The 26,362-nt window shown below is 36.2% G+C and overlaps 1 protein-coding gene across 6 annotated transcripts in view; it reads left to right on the forward strand.

The window, feature by feature from the left end:
- Positions 1-26,362, forward strand: part of RABGAP1L (RAB GTPase activating protein 1 like) — a 726,923-nt gene that overhangs the window by 386,323 nt on the left and 314,238 nt on the right. For all 6 annotated transcript variants that reach the window (XM_064370670.1, XM_064370668.1, XM_064370669.1 and 3 more), the window contains one exon: positions 23,757-23,870. In XM_064370670.1, coding sequence (XP_064226740.1) covers positions 23,757-23,870 — 114 coding nt within the window. The remainder of the gene's footprint in view (positions 1-23,756; positions 23,871-26,362) is intronic.

Raw genomic sequence — 26,362 nt, forward strand, 5'->3', positions numbered from 1 at the left:
GAGGGCTAAATTTTGCCCAGCCTTTTTTCCTGTCCATTTCCTACCCCAGCTTGAAAGAGTATATAGGGCTTTACTGGACAGGTAAAGCACATAAAAATAAATCAAGTTTTCCCCAGTTGGAAGTAAGAACAGATGGTGTTGGATGGAGTGGGACACCAGGCTGGTAGGGCCCAGATCCAATAGATTTGTTGAGGACATTCTGTGAAGCAAGTTGAAGAAAGTAGGGAAAGTTCAAAAATTTCCCATTATGAGTACTTCAGTGGTTTTTTGTTTGAAATATCAAATTCAAGACAGTGCTCATTTTCGGGGCACTGTTTACCTGAAGATGCTCTAAGCATGTGTGATATACTTCCACAGACCACCAAGCCCTTGTTAAGTCCACCCTGGAGTGGTGATATGGCACGTTGTTCATATCTGAGCCTTGAGAGCTGTGCTTCTTCAGTGCTTGGTTGACTGACTGCAGGCAAAAAGATAAAAGTTGCCAATGAAAATTGGTTCAAAGGAAGTAGTTTATCTTGTGTGCATGTCTCTGTGTGTGTGTGTGTGTGTGTGTGTGTGTGTATTAAAGAAGATTCTGCCTAAATTATTTCTACTTTAAAATTCTCGATTTTAATCATTGTGGAAGACAGTGTGGTGGTTCCTTAAAGATTTAGAAGCAGAAATACCATTTGAGCCAGCAGTCCCATTACTGGGTGTATAACCAAAGGAATATAAATCATTGTATTATAAAGATACATTCATGTGTATGTTCATTGCAGCACTATTACAATAGCAAAGACATGGAATCAAATGCCCATCGATGATAGACAGGGTAAAGAAAATGTGGTACATATACACCATGGAATACAATGCAACTATGAAAAGGAATTAGATCATATCTTTTGCAGGGACATGGATGAAGCTGGAAGCCATTATCCTCAGCAAACTAAAGGAACAGAAAACCAAACACCTCATGTTCTCACTTACAAGTGAGAACACATGGACACAGGGAGGGCAACAACACACACTGGGACTTGTCAGGGGAGGGTGGGTAGGGGAGAGCATTAGGGAAAAGAACTAACACATGATGGGCTTAACACCTAAGTGACGGGTTGTTAGGTGCAGCAAACCACCATGGTACACGTTTACCTATGTAACACACCTGCACATCCTGAACATATACCCCAGAACTTAAGAAAAAAAAGAAAATTATTTTCTAAAAATTCTCTGTATTTATTTATTTATTGAGACAGAGTTTCTCTCTTGTTGCCCAGGCTGGAGTGCAATGGCGCAGTCTTGGCTCACTGCAACCTCCACCTCCCGAGTTCAAGCAATTCTTCTGCCTCAGCCTCCCAAGTAGCTGGGATTACAGGCATGCACCACCACACCCAGCTAATTTTGTATTTTAGTAAAGACAGGGTTTCACCATGTTGGTCAGGCTGGTCTCGAACTCTTGGCTTCAGGTGATCCATCTGCCTTGGCATCCCAAAGTCCTGGGATTATAGGTGTAAGCCACCATGCCCTGCCAAATTCTGTTTTAAAAACTACGATATGAGAAGAAGAAAAATCATATCATTTAATTAAATAATATACAGTTAATCAAAGAAATATCAAGAATTTGTTCAACTTTATAATGTTATAATCAGACACTATAAAGGAACTTCAGAAAGTTTGTGGAAAAATGCAATTTAAAGAGTAGAGTAATTGTGAACTTTTCTTCCCAACCTAAGCTCCATCAAGGTCAAGACACTTTTTAAATAAAAAGTTATGAGTACATAGTAAGCGTATGTATTTGTGAGGTACTTGAGATATTTTGACACAGGCATACAATGCATGACAGTCACATCAGGGTAAATGAGGTGTTCACCACCTCAAGCATTTATGATTTCTTTCTGTTATAATATTCCAATTATACTCTTTTAGATTCATTTTTATTTATTTATTTTGAAATGGAATCTCGCTCTGGTCACCCAGACTGGAGTGCAGTAGCGCAGTCTCAGCTCACTGCAACCTTCACCTCCTGGGTTCAAGTGATTCTCCAGCCTCCGCCTCCCCAGTAGGTGGGACTACAAGCATGCACCACCAGGCCTAGCTAAGTTTTTTGTATTTTTAGTAGAGACAGGGTTTCACAATGTTGGTCCGGCTGGTCTTGAACTTCTGACCTTAAGTTATCCACCTGCCTTGGCTTCCTAAAGTGCTAGGATTACAGGCATGAGCCACCACGCCAGGCCTATTTATTTATTGATTTATTTTTGAGACAGTCTTGCTCTGCCACCCAGGCTGGAGTGCAGTGGCATGATCTCGGCTCACTGCAGCCTCTGCCTCCAGTGTTCAAGTGATTCTCCTGCCTCAGTCTCCTGAGTTGCTGGGACTACAGGTGTGTGCCACCACACCTGGCTAATTTTTGTATTTTAAGTAGAGACAGGGGTTTCATCATGTTGGCCAGGCTGGTCTCGAACTCTTGACCTCAGGTGATCCGCTTGCCTAGCCTCTCAAAGTGCTAGGATTACAGGCGTGAGCCACTGCACTTACCCCAGCCTAGTTATTTTTAAATGTATAATAAATTATTGTTGACTATAGTCACTTTGTTTTCCTATCAAATACTAGATCTTATTCATTCTATCTAACTATATTTTTGTACCCATTAAACATCTCTGCTTTGCCCCCAATACCCCTGCTACCCCTCTCAGCCTCTGGCAACCATCATTATACTCTCCATCTCCATGAATTCAATTGTTTTGCTTTTTACCTCCCACAAATGAGTGAGAACATGCAAAGATTGTCTGTTTCTGCCTGTTTTATTTCACTTAATGTCATGTCTTCCAGTTCCATATTGTTGCAAATGACAGGATCTTATTCTTTTTTGCGGCTGAATAGTACTTCATTGTGTGCATGTACCACATTTTCTTTATCCATTCATCTTAAGTGTTTTATGCCAGTCCCATGCTGTTTTGGTTGCAGTAGCTCTGTAGTATAATTTGAAGTCAGGTAATGTGATTTCTCCAGTTTTGTTCTTTTTGATCAGGATGGCTTGGGCTATTCCAGTTCTTTCATGGATTCCATTAAAATTTACAATTATTTCTGTTTCTGTAAAGAATGTGATTGATACTTTTGATTCAGATTACATTCAATCTGCACATTACTTTGGATAGTATGGACATTTTAACAATATTGATTCTTCTAATCCATGAACATGGAATATTTTTCTACTTTTTTGTGACCTTTTCAATTTCTTTTGTCAGTGTTTTATTGTTCTTATTGTACAGATCTTTCACTTCTTACTCCTAGATATTTTATTTTTAGCTGTTGCAGATTGGATTTTCTATTATTTATTTATTTTTGAGATGGAGTCTTGCTCTGTCGCCAGGCTGGAGTGCAAGTGGCATGATCTTGGCTCATGCAACCTTCACCTTCTGAGTTCAAGAGATTCTCCTGCCTCAGCCTCCCGAGTAACTGGGACTACAGGCACCACCACACCCAGCTAATTTTTGTATTTTTAGTAGAGACGGGATTTCACCATGTTGGCCAGGATGGTCTTGATCTCTTGACCTTGTGATCCACCCACCTCAGCCTCCTACAGTGCTTGGATTACAGGCATGAGCCACCATACCTGGCCACAGAATAGATTTTTAAAATTTCTTTTTCAGATTGTTCATTGTTGGCATATTTAAATGCTATTGATTTTTGTATATCAATTTTATATCCTGTAATTTTATGCAATTTACTTATCAGTTCTAATAGTTTCTTGGTTAAGTCTTTAGGTTTTTCTAAATATAAGATTATATCATCTGCAAATAAGGATAATTTGACTTCTTCCATTTCACTTTGGATGACCTTTATTTCTTTATCTTAACTGATTGCTCTAGCTCAGACTTCCAGGACTCTGTTGAATAATGGTGGTGAAAGTGGACATCTTTGTCTAGTTCCAGGTCTTAAAGGAAAGAATTTTGGTTTTTACCCATATGTAGATATGAGTCTTTCCTATATGGCTTTTACTGTGTTGAAGTATGTCCTTCTGTATCCAGTTTTTTTAGAAGTTTGTTCCTTCTGTATCCAGTTTTTTAACTTTTTTTAAATCATGAAGAGATGGTGAATTTTATTGAATGCTTTTTTTTTAATCAGTTGAAATGATCACATGGTCTGTGTCCTTCGTTCTGTTGATATGATGTTTATATTGATGGATTTGCATATGTTGAACCATCCTTCCACCCCTGGGGTAAATCCCACTTGATAATGATGAATGATCGTTTTAATGTGCTGTTGAATTTGGTTTGCTCGTATTTTGTTGAAGATTTTTTGTATCAGTGTTCGTCAGAAATATTGGCCTATAGTTTACTTTTTTTGATATGTCTTTATCTGGTTTTGGCATCAGGGTAATAATACTGCCCTCATAGAATGAGTTTGGAAGTATTCCCTCCTCCTTTATTGTGTGGAATAGTTTGAAAAGGATTGATATTATTTCTTCTTTAAATGTTTTGTAAAATTCAGCTGTGAAGTCATCAGGTTCTGGGACTGTCTTTGATGGGAGACTTTTTTCTTACATCTCAGTCTCATTACTTGTTATGGGCCTATCCAAGTTTTGGATTTCTTCCTGGTTCAATCTTGGTAGGTTATATGTTTCTAGGAATTTGTCCATTTCTTCTAGGTTTGTGATTTATTGGCATATGGTTGTTCATAGTAGCTTCAAATGATCCTTTGATTTTTTTGGGGAATCAGTTGTAATGTTTCCTTTTTTAGCTCTGATTTTATTTATTTAAGTTTCTTTCTTGTTTTCTAAATTTTCCTACAGATTTGTTTATTTTGTTTATTTTTTTGAAAAACTAACCTTTTGTTAATCTTGTGTATTGTTCTTTTTCTCATTGCAACTTCATTTATTTCTGCTTTCATCTTTGTTATTTCTTTGTTCTACATTTTTTTTTTTTTTTGAGATGGAGTCTTGCTCTGTCATCCCAGGCTGGAGTGCAGTGGTGCAATCTCAGCTCACTACAACCTCCACCTCCTAGGTTCAAGCAGTTCTCCTGCCTCAGCCTCCCAAATAGCTGGGATTACAGGTGCCTGCCACTGTGCCTGGCTAATTTTTGTATTTTTAGTAGAGACAGGGTTTCACCATCTTGGCCACACTGGTCTCAAACTCCTGACCTCAGGATCCACCTGTCTCAGCCTCCCAAAGTGCTAGGATTACAGGCATGAGCCACCACATCTAGCTTGTTCTACTTTTTTTATGTAGATATTTCTTTGCTCTCAGTGTTGCTTTCACTGTATTCCAGAGATTTTGGTGTGTTGGGTTTCCATTTTCATTTGTTTTAAGGAATTTTAAATTTTCCTTCTTAATTTCTTCACTGACTCACTGGTAATTCAGGAGCATAGTGTTAAATTTCTATGTGTTGGTATAGTTTCCAAAGTTCCTCTTATTATTGATTTCTAGTTTTATTCCGTTGTGATCTGAGAAGATATTTGGTATTATTTTGGGTTTTAAACGCATTTTAGGCTGGGCATGGTGGCTCATGTCTGTAATCCCATCACTTTAGGAGGCCAAGGTGGGCAGATCATAAGGTCAGGAGATGAAGACCATCCTGGACAACATGGGAGAACCGTCTCTACTAAAATACAAAAAAATTAGCCAGGCATGGTGCATGCACCTGTAGTTCCAGCTACTCAGGAGGTTGAGGCAGGAGAATTGCTTGAACCAGGAGGCAAAGGTTACAGTGAGCCAAGATCATGCCACTGCACTCCAGCCTGGCAGCAGAGCAAGACTACATCTCAAACCAAAACAAAAACAAACCATTTTAATACTTACTGTGTGTCCTAACATATGGTCTATCTTTGAGAATGATCAATGCACTGAGGAGAATAATACGTATTTTGCAGCTGCTGGCTGAAATGTTCTATAAATATCTGTTAGATCATTTGGTTTATAGTGCTAAGTTCAATGTGTTTTTGTTGATTTTCAGTCTGTATGATCTGTCCAGTGCTGAAATTGGCGTGTTGAAGTCTCCAGCTATTATTGTATTGGGGTCTATCTCTCTCTTTAGCTATGATAATATTTGCTTTATATATCCAGGTGCTTCAGTGTTGGTGCATATAAATTTATGATGATTATATCCTTTTGTTGAATTGACCCCTTTATCATTATATAATGACCTTTTGGTCTCTTTTTATAGTTTTTAACATTGATTTTTATTTTATCTGATATAAGTATAGCTGCTCCTGCTTTTTTTGGTTTTCATTTGCCTGGAGTATCTTTTTTATTCCTTTATTTATAGTCTATGTGTGTCTTTATATGTGAAATATGTTTCTTGTGGCCAATGGTTCATTAGGTCTTGTTTTTTAAATCCATTCAGCCACTCCATGTCTTTGAAGACTTTAGTTCACTTACATTCAATATCGTTATTGATAACTAAGGACCTATTCCTGCTGTTTTGTTGTTTTTTGGTTACCTTATGGTCTTTCTTTTTCCCTCCCTTCCTCTCTTTCTCTTCCACCCTGCTTCCCTCTCTCTCTCCTTCCCATCCTCCTTTCTCCCTTCTGTCCTTTTTGTGAAGGTGATCTTCTCTGATGGTACTTTTAATTTCTTGCCTTTTTTGTGTGTTTGTATCTGTTGTAGGTATTTTGATTCAGGGTTACCACAAGGTTTGCAAATAACATTTTGTAACCAATTATTTAAAACTGATGGTAACACTGCTTGTAAAACCAAACAAAAAAGCAGAAGGAAAACTAATAAAAATTTACACTTTGACTCATCTCTCCCACTTTTTAACTTCTTGTTGTTTCTATTTAAATCTTATTACACTATATCTTAAAACATTGTTGTAGTTATTTTTGATGGTTTTATCTTTTGATTTTTATACCAAAGATATGAGTAGTTTACAGACCACAGTTACAGTGTTACCATAGTCTGTATTTGTCTGTGTACTTCCTATTAGCAGTAGGTTTTGTACCTCCAGATGATTTTTTTTTTGCTCATTAACATGCTCTTTCTGATTAAAGTATCCCCTTTAGCTATGACAGATAGCACTGAATTCCAATGCAAAGTCCCACAATCACTATCCTCTCCCTCTGTCTGTCACACATATTCTCTCTCTGTGTCATGTAGCTAATGGTAGGGGTGATGGTGTTGGCAATTCAGGACTGTCTTTTCTACCCTCTTCAGTGCCTCTTTCCTTGATATGATGTTAAAACCAGGCACTGTAATTCTGTCCCTGATTTTTGGTTCTCATGAAGGTGCTTTATTATGTGGATAGTTGTTCGATTTGGTGTTCCTGTGGAGGGGATGATCATTAGAGGATGCTATTCAGCCATCTTGCTCTACCACCTTCTCTCCAGACACTTTTATAAGTGATGATGCCAGTCATTTAGTCATCCCTAAAAAACTGAGGATTCTGGGAATTTCCCATGTCAATGCCATCTTTGTAAGATTATTACCTGAAAAAAAAATGGATGCTCTTTAAGAGTAGAAAACAAACAGAAATCAGAAGTAGCCACATCAGGACTCTAAGGTGGATGTTTAATAATGTTTCATCAAAACTCGTAAAATTTGGCTGGGTATAGTGGCTTACCTGTATAATCCTAGCACTTTGGGAGGCTGAGACAGGTGGATCACTTGAGATCAGGGTTTCACTAGCCTGGCCAACATGGTGAAACCCTGTCTTTACTAAAAATACAAAAATTAGCTGGGTATGCCAGCGCATGCCCATAATCCCAGCTACTCGGGATGCTGAGGCAGGAGAATTACTTGAACCTGGGAAGCAAAGGTTGCAGTGAGTTGAGATTGCACCACTGCACTCCAGCATGGGCAACAGAGTGAGACCCTGTCTCAAAAAAACAAAAGAAAACAAAAAACTCCTCTTATAAAACTGAGCTTGTTTGATGGGAGGAATGAGCAGGAACATTGTATGGTGGAGAGGGACCCTCTGATGAAGCTTTCCTAGGCATTTTTCTGCTAAATCTTTGGCTCAGTGTTTCAAAATGCTCTCATAAGCAGATGTTATTCTTTGTCTCTCCTAGAAAGTCAACAAGCAGAACGGCTTGAGCATCTCAAACAATTGTTGCCATGACCTTTGCTCTTGACTGGTCTACTTTTGCTTTTACTAGACCACTTCCATCTCTTGGTAGCCATTGCTTTGATTGTGCTTTGTCTTCAGGACTATATTATAAAGCCATTTTTTATCTCCCATTACAATTTTTTGAGAAATATTTCAGATCTTTATCCCACTTGTTCAAAATTTCATTGAAAACTCTGTTCTTGTCTGAAGCAGATCTGGCCACAAAAGTTTTGGCAGCCATCACATGGAATATTTACTCAACTTTAATTTTTAGTCATATTTACATAAGCTGAACCAGTTGAGATGTCTGTGGTGTTGGCTTTGTTCTGCAGTTAATTGTTGGTCCCTTTCAATTAGGGCACAAAAATATAAATTTTTTCTTGCAAATTGATATGTATGGCCTGCCACTGCAGGCTTCATCTTTAACATCATCTCATTCCTTCTTAAAATAAATTTTCTATTTGTAAATTGGTGACTTCTTTGAGGGCATTGTCCTCATAAACTTTTCATAAAGCATAAATGATTTCACATTCTTCCGCTCAATCTTCACCCTGGGTTTGATGTTTGTTCTTGCTTCAATTTTAGTGGAATTCATGTTGGGGCTCTTTTCAAATTTATGTCTTATTCTTCCTAGCGCCTCAAACTAGATCCTATTCAGACATGTTATAACAAGTTGGGGGAGAATTTGTTTTGGTGCAAATTTTGTTGAAATGCATACATAGTTTTTAATAATGCATATTTTCCATGAACATTTTGAAGACCCCTCATATAGTACCTACTAGTCTATGAAATTTCAATAAAAATTTAAAACTCTTCAGAAAAATAATTATGAGTGGCTAAGTGTAGATGTTAACATTTATTGTCTTAGACATTTTTTAATTAAAAAATAATTCATTTAAAATATGCAACTCAAAAATTTTGATTTTTCCTGAATTCATAGTCATATGTAAAGGTGCTTGCTTCCAGTCTGCCACACCCGCTGTCTTTCAGATTGTGCCCTGATACTCCTTTACATCAACAATGACAATACCAGAGAAATAAATTGTCCATTAATAAGGCATACCATGGGTTTATTTCATTAGGCCAATTTTAAAGCTACTTTCTTCTGTGACCAGAACATTTTTTCAGACATTAACTGGTTGGTCTTTATTTGGCATTTGATCAGAGGAGAGACAATGTTGACAAAGCAGACATTTTCAGCATCTTTGTCATTTATTCACTAGCAGGAATCTTTATCTGTTTTCTGCCTTCAAGTCTTTGGGAACCTCAGACCAGTCTGGGATATCTTAATTTGATCTTGTTTTCCAGGCCAAAATTCAGTTTTTCTGTGCTTCCCAGGCTTGGTATTCTTACTAATGATGTCTGTCCATTATTAGCTCAAAGTCCTCATTTTTCTCTCAATCTTTTATTGTTGAGATCAGATATTTCTGATTCTATTTATAGCAGTATCTGTAGCTTTTAACTAGTATTTTTGGATCTTAATTAAATAAATGTAACACAGCTAGCTTGTGAAGTCAAATGTGACTAGTTTATATCAAATATGGTAACTTTCATACATAAATATTAAAACATTTAATCAAGAATAAAAACCATTTATGAAGATACTCAAATTGCTTTTTCCAACACTATGATATTAGCAATCTGGGTAGGACTGCCGATGTAGCAAATAAAAATACAAGACATTGACATACATTTTAATTTCAAATAATTAACAACCATGTTTTAATATCAGTATGTTCAATGCCTTATTAAATTCCGTGTAGTTTAACTGGGCATTTTATATTTTACCTGCCAACCCTAAATTTTTTTCATAGGGGCATTGATTCTTATAGTAGTTGCCCTACTGAAATCCTTTAGTAAAATACAAACACAGAGCTAACAAGTTAAGAATTCTTTTCATGAAATATTGTCATGCCCTCTACTTATGTCATCCTTTTCCCCCATCACTTTGCCAGAGTTTCCTTGATTTTCTAGGGGCAATGTCCTGTGGTCTTGTAATACCTGCTCTCAGAGAGTAGGGCCAGACCACTCTTTTGCCCCACTTAGCCCAGTCATCTCCATCTCTCCCTGAACTGTTGGGTTACAGACATTCCTCTGCGGAGAAAAGCAGAGGTGATCTCTGGGCAGAGGTGATACTCAGGATCACAATGCTGCATCTTTGTTGTTTAAAGACTCGTAATCACCCACCACTCCTTTTGGTCCTCTGTGGCTCTCAAATTTGCTGCATTTGTGAAAAATTATCTGGTTTACACTATCCTGTTTTATTTCAGGGCTGTGTTGCTTACATTATGATCTTGAACACAATATCACAGCCATGTTTAACAGGAAATACTAACTTGGAATTCTTTCCAGTGACTACTTGGATAATTGCAGCATAACATCATCTTCATAAAGCATTTTAGCCTAGGCTGAGTCAAATAAATATTTAAGCAAAATGTTTGTTTATAAACCTATGTAAAAGCTTCTTTGATCCTTCTTTCCTATACATCTGTAAGCTAGTATTGAGAACTACAATGTGATGACTTGCTGCAGAGTTACCTCCAAGTAACCCTTAGGAAAGTGTGATTTTGAACAATGAGCTAATTTGTTTCATGTGGATAAAAATGTTGTGAATCATAGTGTTGATTATGGTAGTAGTTCCACTGGATAACATTCTGCTTTATAATGGAGTTTATAAACTCTCTTTCTAGGGAGTCAGCTCAAAGCATTTCACAGGGCACGTCTAAGTGCCCAACAAAGAAAAATTTGCCCCATCCTAGCGTTCATATGGGGCTCAGTGTGAGGCATGACTCACCTTCTGCTTAAGCAGGGATATAACCTCTTTCTTCATCCTCTGCCTTTCTGCCTTGGTTCACCATTTTCTTCTATCATGTGGATAATTTATAATAATTATTATTTATTCGATAAATATTCATTCAGCCCCTACTACATTTAGGGTACTAGATGTGTTACTATAAGCTGCTGCCCGTAGTGGCCAGGAGCTTATCTTTCAGTTAGTGGAAGTAAGATATGCCTTAGCCCAAGGCGATATGTAAAATATTGTATATAAATATGTACAATTTGGTATTACAGTAACATAAGGGAAAAAGGTATTTTTACCTGGGATCATTATGAAAGCACTGTGGAAGAAATCTGATGATTCTATATAAATGAGCAGGATTTCAGTAGGGAGAAATGTGGGATGTGGGATCATTCAGGCAGAGGAAATTGCACAAAAAGCCTTGAAGCTTAAAAAAACAACACAACTTCGCAGAATGGGATATGATTCAGATGGAGTGGAATAAATGCTTTTTTTTTTCTGTTTGAGGGTAACAGGTGGGACAATAGTATAGATAGATTTGAATGGTATATGGGAATAAAATAGTGCTTCAAGTAGATTAACCTAAAAGTACTTAACAGACTGATTGAAAGACAGAAAACTTAGGGAATTGATTATTTGATATAGTTTAGGCATAAGGCAATAATATCCTGAATTATTAATAGATGGTGGTGCCAAAAAAGAACACAGGTCTAGCTGGCCCAAATAATGGTTGGTTTGTCTGCTTAGATAATATATTGGATAATATTGTCTATTTTTCACAATATTTTCATATTGTGAACTACTTAACACTTACACCTAATTACCTTAACACTAATAATATTTCGTATTGTGAATTACTTAACACTTATACCTAATTACCTTAACACTTATAACTAATCACTATGCAAAGTAAGAACAGTCTTGTAAATGTAATTTGTTATCAGCCACTTAAAACTTTGGAAAAATGAAAGAGCTTTTATTTGTAGAACTGGATCTAAATAAAAAAACAAGGCCAGATAAATTCCTGGTAAGAAACCTTGTTTTAGCCTTATAGCCACTGGATCAAGTCAAAGTACCTTCCACAAATGGCAACCTAATATTTAAGGAATAAGTGAAGATACTTTTACAGTTTCTTAGTTTTAACAGCAGTTGCATATTCTTTCTTTTTATTAGAAATTCAGACTTCAAAAATGTTCTGTTAGCTGCATAAGGGTCAATTAGGAAAAAGTTAAAGAAAAAGTGTTCCACATGGCATATAGATCAAAAGCAAATATATATATTGATTAAAGGAGTGGAAGGGAATTTCAAAAAAGAAAGACCTTAACCATAAACTGTTTCTGTCTCATATGGTATTAAGAACAGCAAATAGCCTGAGCCTATTAAGTACTGTAATCCACACAGGTATACCGAATGGGAATTTTCTGATCCTTACCTAACCTTGATATCAGTCTACTACTTCGAGCTATTTAGCTGTGAAAAAGTTAACATGTAAACTAAGACAGATAGCTGAGATTCAAAAAAAAAAAAAATTATATCTATTGTAATTTGCTTCTAATAGCATTTTATACATGATTATATAATTCATCTGTCACTTTAATAAGACTGATTTTAAAATAATTCAGAGATTGAATGTATTTTTATCTTTTTTACTTCTTTTCATATAAAATGAAGTAAAACTCAATGAGCAAACCTCAAATAGTTTTTTTAAATTATTTTGGATGAATCAAATAATAGTAGGATTTTCCATTTATATTATAAGATAGAGATCCATTTTGTTTTTTTCCATAGTTTATATAATATGTAAAATTATTTTTATATATTATCTTTGATATTAGAAATGATGTTTTGGTATGCATTTTGCTGTGAAATTTTGGTTTGGAAGTCTGTGAATCCTTGTCATTATCTTTGATTATGGTACAAATTAATACCTTTTGCTACTCCTGTTAATTAAATAATGTTGGAAGAGAATTTAAATTTTAAAGCAAAAATTTAAAAACTTGAGTCTTTCTCCATCTTGGGGAGTAGATGGTTACCCTGCCTGCTTTGCTAACTCTGATTTATTCAGTACTCATTTACCTAGTGCCTGCTAAAGTCTCAAACACCAGGGAAACAGTAAATAAGGTTTAATCATGGTCCACCTAGAGGTGGCAATCAAGTGGGGGTATTCAGACATGAACACTAGTTAATTAAAATAGCAGAGTGAAAGCCCAGAGGACCAATTGATTAAGTGAGGAAAAGGGAGAGAAGACTTCCACTATAATTCTTTATGTGTTAGCTCAGAGATGGGAGTGGAAGTTCACTCCATTGCAATTGAGAATAAAAAGTATACTTGACCATGTGGATAATTCTGAATTGAGTTTTATACTTAAGTCTTAAATGTGGAATAAAAGTTCTGTTAGATCAATAGTTCTCAAGTAACAGTTTGCAGCCTTTTGCTGGTGACTACATAGACACTTGTTAAAAAATAGACTACCTGGAGGTACTATGTTCTGAAACAGCATCTCAGGTGATTCTAATAATCAGTAAGATTTGACACCTACTTTAATAAAGATCCAGGAGAGAGAAAATAAATGGTAGTTGAAGTCACAGGAATGGGTAAGATTTCCTTTGAAAGTGTGGAGAGTAAGCAAAGCAGAAGACAAGAAGTAAGCAGAGAAGGAACTAAAAAGGAATATACTGTGTCCAGGAGCTAGGATATGTATTTACCTACATCTCCTAACTCTTAGAATGGTAATCCTCATTTCTGAATCAATAGAGAAGATACATAGGGATTAATCAAGTTTCAACTTCGCCCTATCTCCAAAATATTTGGTGTACTTCTTGAGGAAGAATAATCACAAAATCTGTAGCAGAAAACAACAGCAGTTGATCCTCTTGAATGGAGAAAAATTAAGAAAGTAGAGTATCAGAAAAGAAAGTTGTAATATTAACCAGACTTTGTAAAACAAAAAATGCCCCATTATACACTCACTAGATGGAATGAGGATATTTAATTTACTGAAGTGACCTTTATAATTGAGAAGTAGAACTATTATAGTCTCTCTGGAACAAATCCCTCTGTTCTTAGCCATTCCTATCCTTTTGTTGTTAATGTTGTTGTGATCCATGCATCTTCTACTATTAGGTGACTAAAACCTATGTTAATGGAAACATGTGCTATTATAAAAAGGAACAAAATGGCAATTATATAACCTGAATTGGTATAAAAATTAATTGCCTTTTTCAAAATCCTTATCCCAAAGTAGTGTAACTTGTTGATCCTGAAGGATTTTTAAAATATATATATATTACTGAAATTTTTGTAGATATGCAGTTATTCAATTTTTTTGAAATGGATAAGAGACTGGAATGTACTCACTCTTCTTTGAAGTTTCAGGTGATATTTATGAAAGGGAATTCTAAGGTCATTTTAATAGTTATGTGATCTACTATTCATTTAGTATTCTTCCTTTCACTGATCAGATACAGATTTTTCACAGCCTCAGTGAACAAGTGGTAAAATGGTCAACAGTAGTTCCATTATGTTTAGCTTTGGAGATTCTACATTAGAGGATTTTTTTAAAGTCTTCAAAACTAACACAGTCTTCAGGAATTATTTTATTATGAATAATATTTTGTTAATGGCAGAGGAAAAGGTGGGCAGTGATACATATATCTAAATAGAGAAAATTTACTGGTGAGAATACCACAGTGAGATCTTCCAATTTGTTGATGGCCAATTTGTGAAAAGTCTACCCGAAGGCAAGTTAGAGAGAACACAATCCACACTGCCCTCACTGCTGACACCAGTTCTAAGTTCAGGGAGTTACCAAAACCACCCTTAAGTTCATAATTCATTAGACATGCTCATGAAAGCTGACATAAAGCTGTTATAGTCAGTGTATTACAGCTACAGAATAGAGGATAAGCCAGACAAGAGAAGAAACACAAAGGGCCGAGTCCAGGAGAAGTACCAGATATGGAGCTTCCTTTGTCCTCTCCCCATGTGTAATGGACGTTTTATTTCTGGCATCCATGTGTGATAATACACGTGGGGTATTTCCAGCTAAGGAAGCTCACCCAAGCCCTATCGCCCAGAGTTTTTATTGAGTCTCAATTACATATTACCTGTGTGGCTGACCTTTATTCTCCAACCTCTCTGTTGGTAAAACTAGCGTGGCATGGTCCAAAGCCTTAGTCATAAATAACACTGTTAGACTATTCAGTGGCCAAGGCCCCCATGCAAGCAAAGGTCTCCCATCGGGCATGATGTTCCATGGGCTAGAAGTCACCTCCTCCTAGCCAATGGCAAAGGCCACATTTCTCTTTGAGTAAGGTTAATTTTTCACTACACTCCATGTCATTCAGATAGTGAAAGCAGATGAGGCCAAACTGGAACGAACGACTTACAAAATTGAGACCACACAGACTGTGACAGATTAAATGGCTCCATATTGTTCACAAGATTCAGTTAAAGTGTTTTAACTGAGATCATCTTTCTATATTCTGTATCTCTCTCAACTTCTCCTTTTCTGAATTCCCTTCTGCAGTCAATTAGAGTCACATCTACTTGGCATCCCAAGTGCTTTCCTGCTTTGGAGGGTTTGTTCACACCACTCTTGATGTTAATATATCATTCATGATCTGTGGGTTTTATTGAGTCCAGCCTAGGCCCCAACTCCCATGAAAGGCTACTTTTACCACTTGACCCCTTTTGCAGACATTCTCCACTGAATTCCCACAATTAACATTGCCCATATGATTTTTTTGGCTGTTAGCATATATTTCTTTCCATTGATATTTGTGCCTTTATCTTGTCTTTACAAGTTATCTTAAGCCTTTTGTAATTTAAGGAAATTATGGACTATGTCTTGTGTTTTCTGGAGTCCCCAGATCCTATTATAATGTCTTGCATATAAAAATGTTAAATAGGCCAGGCTCGGTGGCTCATGCCTGTAATCCCAGCACTTTGGGAGGCTGAGGCAGGTGGATCACGAGGTCAAGAGATCGAGACCATCCTGGTCAACATGGTGAAACCCCGTCTCTACTAAAAATACAAAAAAAAAAATTAGCTGGGCATGGTGGTGCGTGCCTGTAATCCCAGCTACTCAGGAGGCTGAGGCAGGAGAATTGCCTGAACCCAGGAGGCGGAGGTTGTGGTGAGCCGAGATCGTGCCATTGCACTCCAGCCTGGGTAACAAGAGCGAAACTCCATCTCAAAAAAAAAAAAAAAAAAGTTAAATAAATGTTTGAATGGTAAGTTTTCATATAGACATGCAACTAGGAGTATATCATTCAAATATATGAATTAAATAATCTTGTAAAAATGATGTATATTATACGTATAAACTTCTGAGGTAAGTTAGTCCAGAAAAATATTAGAATTATTTCTGGCAATTCATTGAAGACATCTGGAAACATAAAGGTCAGAAAAATGCTGGAAAATGTCAAGAGAAGTATTGCCATTCCACTCCCACTTCAAGGCCTTTGCACATTGCTTTTCTCTCTGACTGTAATACTTCTTCTCTAAATATTTCTCTAAATAATCTCACTCAGAGAGGCAAAGTCACCCTACCTACATTTGTCAGCCCTTTCTTCACTATCTCTTTATCTTGCTTTATTTTTATATTACTTTTTACTAACCAGTCAACATTATATACTTAATGTCTTTCTCCCCTACTACCAGAATATAAGCTCCATAGGGTCCAAGACTTATTCTTGCTAACAATTATATCTTCTATATCTAGAATGGTGCCTGATTCTTAATAAGTGCTAAGGAAAGTATTTGTTGAATACATGAGTGAGTTTGTACTATTCAGCAAACAGAAAGCTTAATTTTTATATACATTCACTTTTTGTGGGGTTTTTTTTTGTTTGTTTGTTTGTTTGAGACTGGGTCTTACTCTGTTGCCCAGGCTGGAGTGCAGTGACATGATCTTGGATCACTGCAGTCTCAGCCTCCTGGGCTCATGTGATCCTCCCATCTCAGCCTACTAAAGTGCTGGGATTACAGGTGTGAGCCAATGTACCTGGCCTTACAGTCAATTTTTGTATCATTCAATGTAAGAAAATGTAATTGAGCCTGAGGAATTTCAAAGAGAAGCATCTAAAGTGATTGAGGAAGTAGTAGAATGTTTTATAAAATTACTAAAAATTATTCAGCTTATAAAAACAATTATTAACTTTGACCATATATGGGTGCACAGATGGTCAGAGTTATAAAATTATAAAATGTAATAATTAGGTTAAAATAGGTGTGTTTATCAAACCCTAGTTTTATTGAGGCATTAAAGTTTTTTGGAGAAGTAAAAGAATATTATTTTTATACAGTGGATAATAAATATGGAGCTCTTTCTTAAAATTTGTATGTATTTCAAAAGAGTTCAAAGAGGTGTTTTGATGAAAATCACAATTATAAAGATAATGCAAAATGAGAAATATGTATAACTTTGGAAAATAACAGCATGGAGTTCCACTATTGTGCTTTACCCAAAAAGAAGTTGCAGGTTTCATTATTGCCTGTTGATATGAGTTTCAAGAATGTCAAGTTCCCCAGTTGGAACAATGAGCAGTCAGCAGCCCTGAGAATGAAGGCATATCCAAATACGACCACAGGAGTATTGGGTAGGTATATCTGGAATCTAAAATTAACCCCACATGTTCATTGTAGAGAGTCATCTGGAACTCTGACCTTGATTACTTAGGATCTGTGGGAAATCCAGGCTATAACTATAGGCCTCAGTGCCTCCTCGTCTTCTAGTCCTGAAAAAATGCTTTATTCTATTCAAATATTTCCCACTGGCATCCCAGCACTTCCTTCAAGGGCAAGGTACATACCATGAATATTGACTGCTCTTGAAATATGCTTCCTCCTCTCCTCTCTACCTGCCTCCCTTTTCTTATCATTGTAGCTTCTTTCCTGAAGAGATTTAGTTCTTCCTGAAGCTAGAATATGGCTTATATTTTTGACTTTTGTGTCAGGCTTTGATTCCGAAGCATGTGGCAGCATTTGTCTGCAGTGACTGGGAAGCAGTTTGTTCACAATATGATTTTATTGAGGTTTTTTCTTTGCTTCTGTGTTACCACACTTAAGACTCCCCCAACCCTATATTCAAGGAGCAAAGGCTGGCAGTGACCTAGCCCTTTTGTGTTACTGTTTCTAGTTCCTGATTTTAGTAGCATGTTTGAAACTAGAATACGCTTTTATATTTTCTTCTTTCATCTCTGCCTCTTTGGATTTTTGGCAGACATCAAGGTGAATAAATCAGACCGACCACTACAAACCCATCTGCTTTCAGGAACGTGTTAGCAGACCAGTTTGTGATGTTTTACCATCCAGCATAGAACTAAAGGAGGCTCCCTGTGGAGTAAGAATAGAAGGCACAGTTTAAGGTCAAAGAGTTTTTCAGCTTTGAATCATTTATCTGCTTACTGATTATGCTAGGGATTGTCTATATTGGCATTTTTTAATGGCACTCACAGATTGGTATGGTATAATACTTATAAAGTTGAAATGATTTTGTGGTAGATGTAAAGTGAAAATGCAGCTCACACTTTGAATTGACAATAGGGATTAATAAAAAAAGATGCTGTCACAATTTTTAAAATATGGCAAATCAAGGTAAAGACAAAGTGTTCATTTGACAGGATATTACTTTTACGCTTCTGCCACTGCTAAGGTTACATTTGAAAACAGTCTTCCTCACTAAAATACCTTTTTAGTTGTTGACAGCCCAGAAATTGGCTCATAAAAAATAATAGCCTGTGGTCATCCAAAGCTGTCTTCCTAATGCTTGTTGACACTTCAATGCTGCATTCATTTCTTTCTCACAATGAGCAAGTATGTGATGATTCTCTTTGAACAAGAATTAAGAGAATTGCAAGCATGTTAGGGTATGTAAGCTGTACTGGGAAAACAGTTCATGTAATACTCTTGATAACAGGTGCTAAATTGAACCTACTTTAAATTGATCAAAAGTTAAGCAAGCTGTTTATCATATCTCATAGAGTTGGTTTTAAGCTCATCTTCAACAAGCTGAATTGTATCCTCTGTTGGACTATGATTTTATCCAGTAGAGATCAACGTCTTTTTTTGAGAATAAGTTTAGTCTTAATAGCTTTGAAATTAAAGAGAATACTTGAAAAGCAGATTTAGTTTCTCTGTGGTGACAGTGTCAAGGGTGTGAGTTATCGGAGATAAAACTCAACCTTTCAGACTTTATTACAAATTTCGTACTACTTTGTGATCTGAGCCAGCTTTTGTGTATGGACCGACCTGACTAAGGCAGGAGAAAGGATGCTGCAAGGACTTTGCCTATGAGTTACAGTCTTGGTGGTGATGAGCCAGAAGGGAAGCATGTCCTTGTAACAGTGGTTTTTGTCCTTTCCATCCATGACTTTCAACTGTTTCCTTAAGAAACTACATTCTAAAGTAATGATAGAAACAGTGACTGCTCTGGGAAATTTAGCTTCTTCTGTACCCCGTCCTTCCTGTCCTTCTTCTGGACCTATTTGTGTACATCTTTCTTTACTGTATGTGTTACACGTAAAGCTGGGGCCAGAGTGTGTATCAGTCGATAAAAGCAGTACTTTATCTGAACGGTTGTTCACTGTTGCTTTTACAAATGGATTCATAGAAATAAGGGTAATTTAGGGCACATAAAATACACAATTGGAGATTTAAACAGAGTGTTGTACATTAATCCATCGTTGTGTTATAAATCTCTAAAGGAATTGGTTTCATAATCATAATGTAACAGAAAAGCGTGGTTTATTATTTAGGTATACAAATACAGAAGGATGTCCAAAATGGATATTCTCCAAAAATTTTAAAGAGTTGAATAATGACTTTTTTTTCTTTCTTTTTTTTTTTTTTGAGACAGAGTATCACTGATTTGCCCAGACAAGTGCAGTGGCACGAACTTGGCTCACTGCAACCTCCACCTCCCGCTTCAAGCCATTCTTCTGCCTTAGCCTCCTGAGCGGCTGGGACTATAGGTGTATGCCACCACGCCTGGCTAATTTTTGTGTTTTTAATAGAGGCAGAGTTTGACCATATTGGCCAGTCCGGTCTCAAACTCCTGACCTTGTGATCTGCCTGCCTTGGCCTCCCAAAGTGCATTATTCAGCTGCACCCGAATTTCTTATGGAAATGGGGAATAATAATATTTCTTATTAATTAATTTTACTTAACAAGTACTTAGTTTTTTCTTGTTTTTAATAATTTTAGTTAGGCAATATGCTAAGTATTTCACATACATTCTAAATAATGTTATTTTAAATAATGTTATGCATTTGCTATTATCATCCCATTTTACAGATGGAGAAACTGAAGTTTAACATAATTAAATAACTTGTTTGAGATCCTATAGGTATTAAGTGAGGAAAGTGGAAATAAAATCAATGAGTTTGTTTGGCTTCAGGGCCACTAAAATATTGTATTGGACTCTGAGGTGCAAAACGGGAGATACTCCTGCTGAGAAGTAAGTTGTGGAGAGAGTTATACATCTAGATATTGGTGAAATGGCTGCCCCTAAAGAAATGACTTGTTCCCTCTTCTCATTCTGGAGACAATTGGCAGGACTTAGGGAGCCCCTGCGTATATGGGAACCTTCTCAGAAAATGAATTCATATCAGTTTTGGTTGGGCTATAACATGTTTTTAGCCACATAAAAATAAAAAGTCACATGAAAGCCCTTAACTCCAGATATTTAGATGATGAATTATTGAGCCTCTTTTTGTCTTTCCTTTTTCTTCATTGTATTTCTTGTAAAAATTGACCACTACAATCAGAGGAGGTCTAAAAAGAAAGGAATTAATATTGAAGAGAAAAATTGTTCTGTTTCCCTTCTGCAAATGTTAGGTTTTGTGACTTTCTTGACTCAAATATTTGTTGAATGAGTGAGTGAGTGAATTTGGATGATTAGATGTGGATTCCTGAAATATAAACTGTTCCTACTCTCAACTGTTATGAGTAATTGGAAGGTGGGTTAACATTAGCTTTTACTTCAAAAACACAATTATTTTCACAAGTTCAGTGCACAATTTCATTCCTATTGGTCTGTTTACAAGACTGTAATATCTATTGACCTTCACTTATATGAGATGGATCAGTGAATAATGTAGCAAAATAGCTTATTTAGCCTATAAAGTGAAGTTCTGGAAATTATTCCCTTAGCCAACTGAGAGCACTTCATAGGGAGAAAAGTCTAGGAGCATTTGTGTATTAAACATTTAAAAGTAATCTTAGGAAGAGAAATTTTATGTTAATTATTTTGTTTGTGTGTTTTTGGAGACAGAGTCTGGTTCTGTTGCCTAGGCTATAGTGCAGTGGTGTGATCTCGGCTCACTGCAGCCTCCATCTCCTGGGTTCAAGTGATTCTCCTGCCTCAGCCTCCCAAGTAGCTGGGATTACAAGCATGTGCTACCACACCCTGCTAATTTTTGTATTTTTTAGTAGAGACAGGGTTTCACCATGTTGCCAGGCTGGTCTCAAAGTCCTGAGCTCAGGCAGTCTGCCCACCTCAGCCTCCCAAAATGCTGGGATTACAGGCTTGAGCCACCTCACCCAGCCGGGAATTTTATTAAGTAAGGACAAAGTAATTTTATTTTCATTTGATTTTGTCCTTTATTTCTTAAATATGGAAGGTCAAGTGTGCATAGAAAAAATTACTCAGCATTCTGTGAATTTACACTCTAGAAATTTTTTTTACCAATTTTTTCTTCCCTGAATGAGACTGTTGGAACCATTTAAACACAGCATAATGCTAAATGCATAGTTTCTAGGGAATACAGTCCAGAGATTCCTCTCTCTTAATGTCCTGAAAGTACAAAAAGAGTTATCCTATGGCTGCTGGGCACATATTTGTCCCTGAAATTTTTCAAAAATAGCAGTAGTAACATTTTCATTCCTCATCTTTCAGGTAGATAAACTACCTGAAAGTGGAGACTATTAACTTATGGAAAGAGAGCTCTTCTGTTGGAGAAAACCTGGCAGAGAAAGCTTTGGTCTGTCTGGTTACCAGATTTTTGTACCTAAGACTCCAGACAAGATAAAACAAATGTTTCATAATAATATCCTTTTATATAATACCTTTATACTTACCTTTTATCTATACCCCCACCCCACCCTGCAGCTTTCTTTATCATTAGAAACTACATTTACCTTGGCAAATATAAATTTCCTCTGTATTTATGGTGATTTTTTATGGCTCTATTTTAATTCAGGTTTAGTATTTCATTTCTGTAAACCATAAGAATTTCCTTTGGATTAATTTGTAGTATGTTCAGTGTTTGCTAGCAAATTTGGACGTTTTCAGTTTGCTTCCTCTCTTTCTGTATTTAAGATCTAATTACCACCCAGCATGAAATAGCAACTGAAATGTAGGCAGCAAGAGAAGGTGATGGCTTACCTTCCTCCCCTCTTCTTGTATACTTCGAAGCTATAAAGAGAAAGAGAAATGGCATTCATTAAAATAACATATATTAAAATTTTTTTGTCTTTCTTGATTTGAGACTGAAAGAGGGGATTTGTTCAAATCTTTATTGAAGTAAGACATTAAACAGTTCTTTTAATTTGCAATTAGTAGTTTGATGCTTCTTTGAATTGTACAAAATATTTTCACCATCAGGGTTGCTAAAAGTAGTCCCATACTATTTTCTTGACATTTAAAAAGATAAAAAAAACTTTTCCAGGAATAAAATAAAATCAAGAGAATGTTTAATCACTTTTATGAGGCTTAGAATTTCACTCAGTTTGGGGTTTTGGTTTATAAATTTGTCTTCACCAAATATCTAGGCTTATGTTTAAAGAAGATATCATCTTAATATAGTAGTCTGTAGCTTCCTGCTTTGTGAAGTCAATATGTTGGGTAATTAACCCAGGAAAGATTGATAATATTTTTACTTTTTAAGTGATTGTGGTCTGAGTTTTTATTTATCAGATTGTCAGATTTAAAAATTAGATAATTGGCCGGGCGCGGTGGCTCAAGCCTGTAATCCCAGCACTTTGGGAGGCCGAGGCGGGTGGATCACAAGGTCGAGAGATCGAGACCATCCTGGTCAACATTGTGAAACCCCGTCTCTATTAATACAAAAAAAATTAGCTGGGCACGGTGGCGCGTGCCTGTAATCCCAGCTACTCAGGAGGCTGAGGCAGGAGAATTGCCTGAACCCAGGAGGCGGAGGTTGCGGTGAGCCGAGATCGCGCCATTGCACTCCAGCCTGGGTAACAAGAGCGAGACTCCGTCTCAAAAAAAAAAAAAAAAAAAAAAAAAAAAAAAAAAAATTAGATAATTTGCGATATTGGGAAGATGAGAAACATATACTCTACTATTGTTTGGAGTATGTATTGGAATGACCTGGAGAGAGAGTTCATGTAAATTGGAAATGCATGTAACTTTTGACTTAGCAGTTAAACCTCAAGGAATTTATCCTTGAACACGTGTGTAAGACATATGTATAAAATATTCCTTATGGTATTGTTTGTTATATAGATAGAAAAAAATGCAAAGAATATGGTCATTAATAGGAGAATGTTAAGTAAATTATGATACATCTATATCCAGATCTACCTTATTTTTAAAAAAATAACTGCTTCTACAGAGAATAAACTATATTTACATGTCTTGATAAGGAACACTCTATGTTATCCCATTAAGTGAAAGAAACAGATAGTTAGCTTCTGTGGAGATGTACGCATACAACTTCCCTCCATCCCTGCCCCTTCTCCCCATATAAACATATACACACAAATGTCTATAGATAAATGGGTGAAATGATACAAAGGACCTGTTGGTAGCACTTACCTTCGGTATAAGACTATGGGTCTGGGATAGAAGGGAAGTTTTTCTGTTGTTTATTTTTTTGCTGTTTTTTTTTTCCACCATGTGTAGATATTATACTTCATAATTAGAAAGAATTTAAATTAATAACCAGGTCTATTTTTTCTTTTTTAGGACTCGGCCCAGGAGAGTGTGATTACTCGAGATATTCATCGTACATTTCCCGCACATGATTACTTTAAAGATACTGGAGGAGATGGTCAGGAATCACTCTATAAGATCTGCAAGGTAAGAACCTCTACCTCACTTTTTCTACATTATTTTACAGAGCTATACTTTAGAAGCCCATTTAAGGATTTTTTAATTTTTTTACTCTGTCTTCCTTTTCTATTTGCACTATGCCATGTTTTCTGCTTTACACACACACTATGAGATCCTCAGTACTGATCCCAGAAGGTGACTTTTCGGTTGCCTGTTGTGCGCCTCCTCATAAGGGAGGAGGCGCGGCGTAGCCTCAGTTTGGCTCTTCTGCTAACAGGAAAGGAACAAAAGGTCCTCTCAGGCTATGCTGTAAAAGCTCAAAGGAGTCCCAGATGACTCTGTCCTTCTGACAAGATCATGCAGCAACTGTCTCCATTTTTCTGACAACAGGCAAGTGTAAGAATCAGTGTGGTGCTTATTGTTGAATACTGGCTAGTTATCGAATGTTGTCTTCAGAGTCACATCACATCATATACCTTTGTATTGTTTTTATATCCTATTTTGAAATCTTTCTTCTCCCTCATTATTAATAGGCCTGGAAAAAAACTGTTTCTTGATTTTCAGTAAATATACTCTCCTTGGATATAGAAGATTCTGTCTCAGTAGAGAATAGCCATCAAGTTATTAATTTTATCAGAAATGCAGAATGAGGTGCAGGGGTATATTCACATTGTCCATATCTACCATTCTAATGGAGATGGTTAATGAGTAATGAACCGCACAAAAATTTGGTAATAATATGGAGAAAAAGGCAAACATCATGGCTAATTTGTAAGTTAGATAATCAGTATGTGAATAATCCAATTTAGTCTTTGTAGTGAGTAGCAAATATTAACCAGTAGGTAGTGAGAAGTATATTCACAAATCTATATCATTTTATATTTACTGTTTTTTAGAAAGAGCACTTATAAAAGCACTCGCCTACATTTTCTAACCAAGTAGGTTTAATGTTTAATTCTGCAAATGGCACAGCTTTCATTAAAGTCCCTGCCTGTTGGTGCTTTTGGCCTCTTCCCACTCCTGTCTCTTTTTTTCTTACTTTCTCTCATACTTTTTGATCGAACCATTTTGGAGGATTATAAATATGTGCTGATCAGAAATCTATTTTTATATGAATGTGTCATTCGGAGCTAGAAATATATAAGTAGCTTATAATCTGAGAGTATACTGATCTTTGGAAAGCGATATATCATCTACTTTGAAAAGTACCAAAGACCATTGGATGCCACAAAAAATGTATATGTTCATTATATGCTTGTGAAAGACAAAAGTAATTATTTTTTAAATTTTTCTACTACTTTGAAATTCTGCAAGCTAATTAACATTGGCTTGTGTAAAGAAGATAGGAAAATTTATATCATTTCCAAGTTTATTTAAGAGTCTGGTTTATGGCATATGGAACATTTTTTTCCCCTAGCAGTTAGTATATTTTCAGCCAGTCAGTGACTTTTCCCTCAGCTTTTCTCTGATTGATACTAGATACTTTCTGTACATAACTAAAACAGATGGTTCTAATGTGCTCGCAGCTTCTGACTTAAAATTTTGCTCCATTGTAGTAAAAATAGTATTTGCCTCGTTATGTAATATTTAGAGGGGAAATAATCTGAAACATTACTAAACACAAAAATAAAAGTTGAATGATTGGCACTTTTAAATGGTTGGTACCCTTTGCTTTGGTGTTGCAAATAATAAAGCAATCTTGAATTCATTCGAAAATCGTTATCAGTACATTTGCAGAGCTCATGTAGCCATTTTAGATTATCAGTGTATGTTGTACAACATGACTAAACCATTTTAAAACTCTTTCTGAATGAAGAATATGGTAAAAATGTAGATTTGAGATACTTTATTATCGACAAGTAGCTTAAAGCACACTCAATTTTGTGAAGATGTGGAAAACAAAATTGCATTCAACATAGTATTAAATAAAGGTAATGAAAGTTTTTAAGGATTTTAATGCTGTACTGAGCTGTATATACATAAAAATAATTTCACAACAGTCTTTGATAATGGATGTGAGCAGAGATATTTATGTCCTACCATGTAGACCACTTGGTTTGTGACTGACCTGGTTCCTTCCCCTCTTGATTGACTATCATTTAGTAATCCAGTGCTCATGCCAGGAAACCTTAAGTGTGATGATAGCTCACAAATAGGATAGCACACTTAGGAGTAATTTAGAGTAGAATATTATTCTCAAGCTTCTGCATTCACTTTTCTTTGCTTTTTGTATCCAATTTGAGCCATAGTCTTTTATTTTATGACCTCCATTCCGTATTCCCAAAAGCTGCCTATGTGTAACCTTTAAGGCTTAAAGGTAGTCTAACTGTTTAAAGTAGTGTAACTGTTTAAAGGTAGTCTAACTAAGGCTTAAAGGTAGTCTAACTGTGTAGTCTAACTGTTCTAACATTGTTTTTAGAAACAACTGGTTCTAGAATAACTAGTATTACACCTCACACTCAGCGATACACCTCTGAGTTTCCATTCTGGATACCCTGCACAAAACTGAATAAACATTA

The sequence above is a fragment of the Aotus nancymaae genome, unplaced genomic scaffold, assembly GCF_030222135.1.
Source record: "Aotus nancymaae isolate 86718 unplaced genomic scaffold, 86718_ANA_hifiasm-v0.15.2.pri h1tg000108l, whole genome shotgun sequence".
In the NCBI taxonomy this organism is placed as follows: domain Eukaryota; kingdom Metazoa; phylum Chordata; class Mammalia; order Primates; family Aotidae; genus Aotus; species Aotus nancymaae.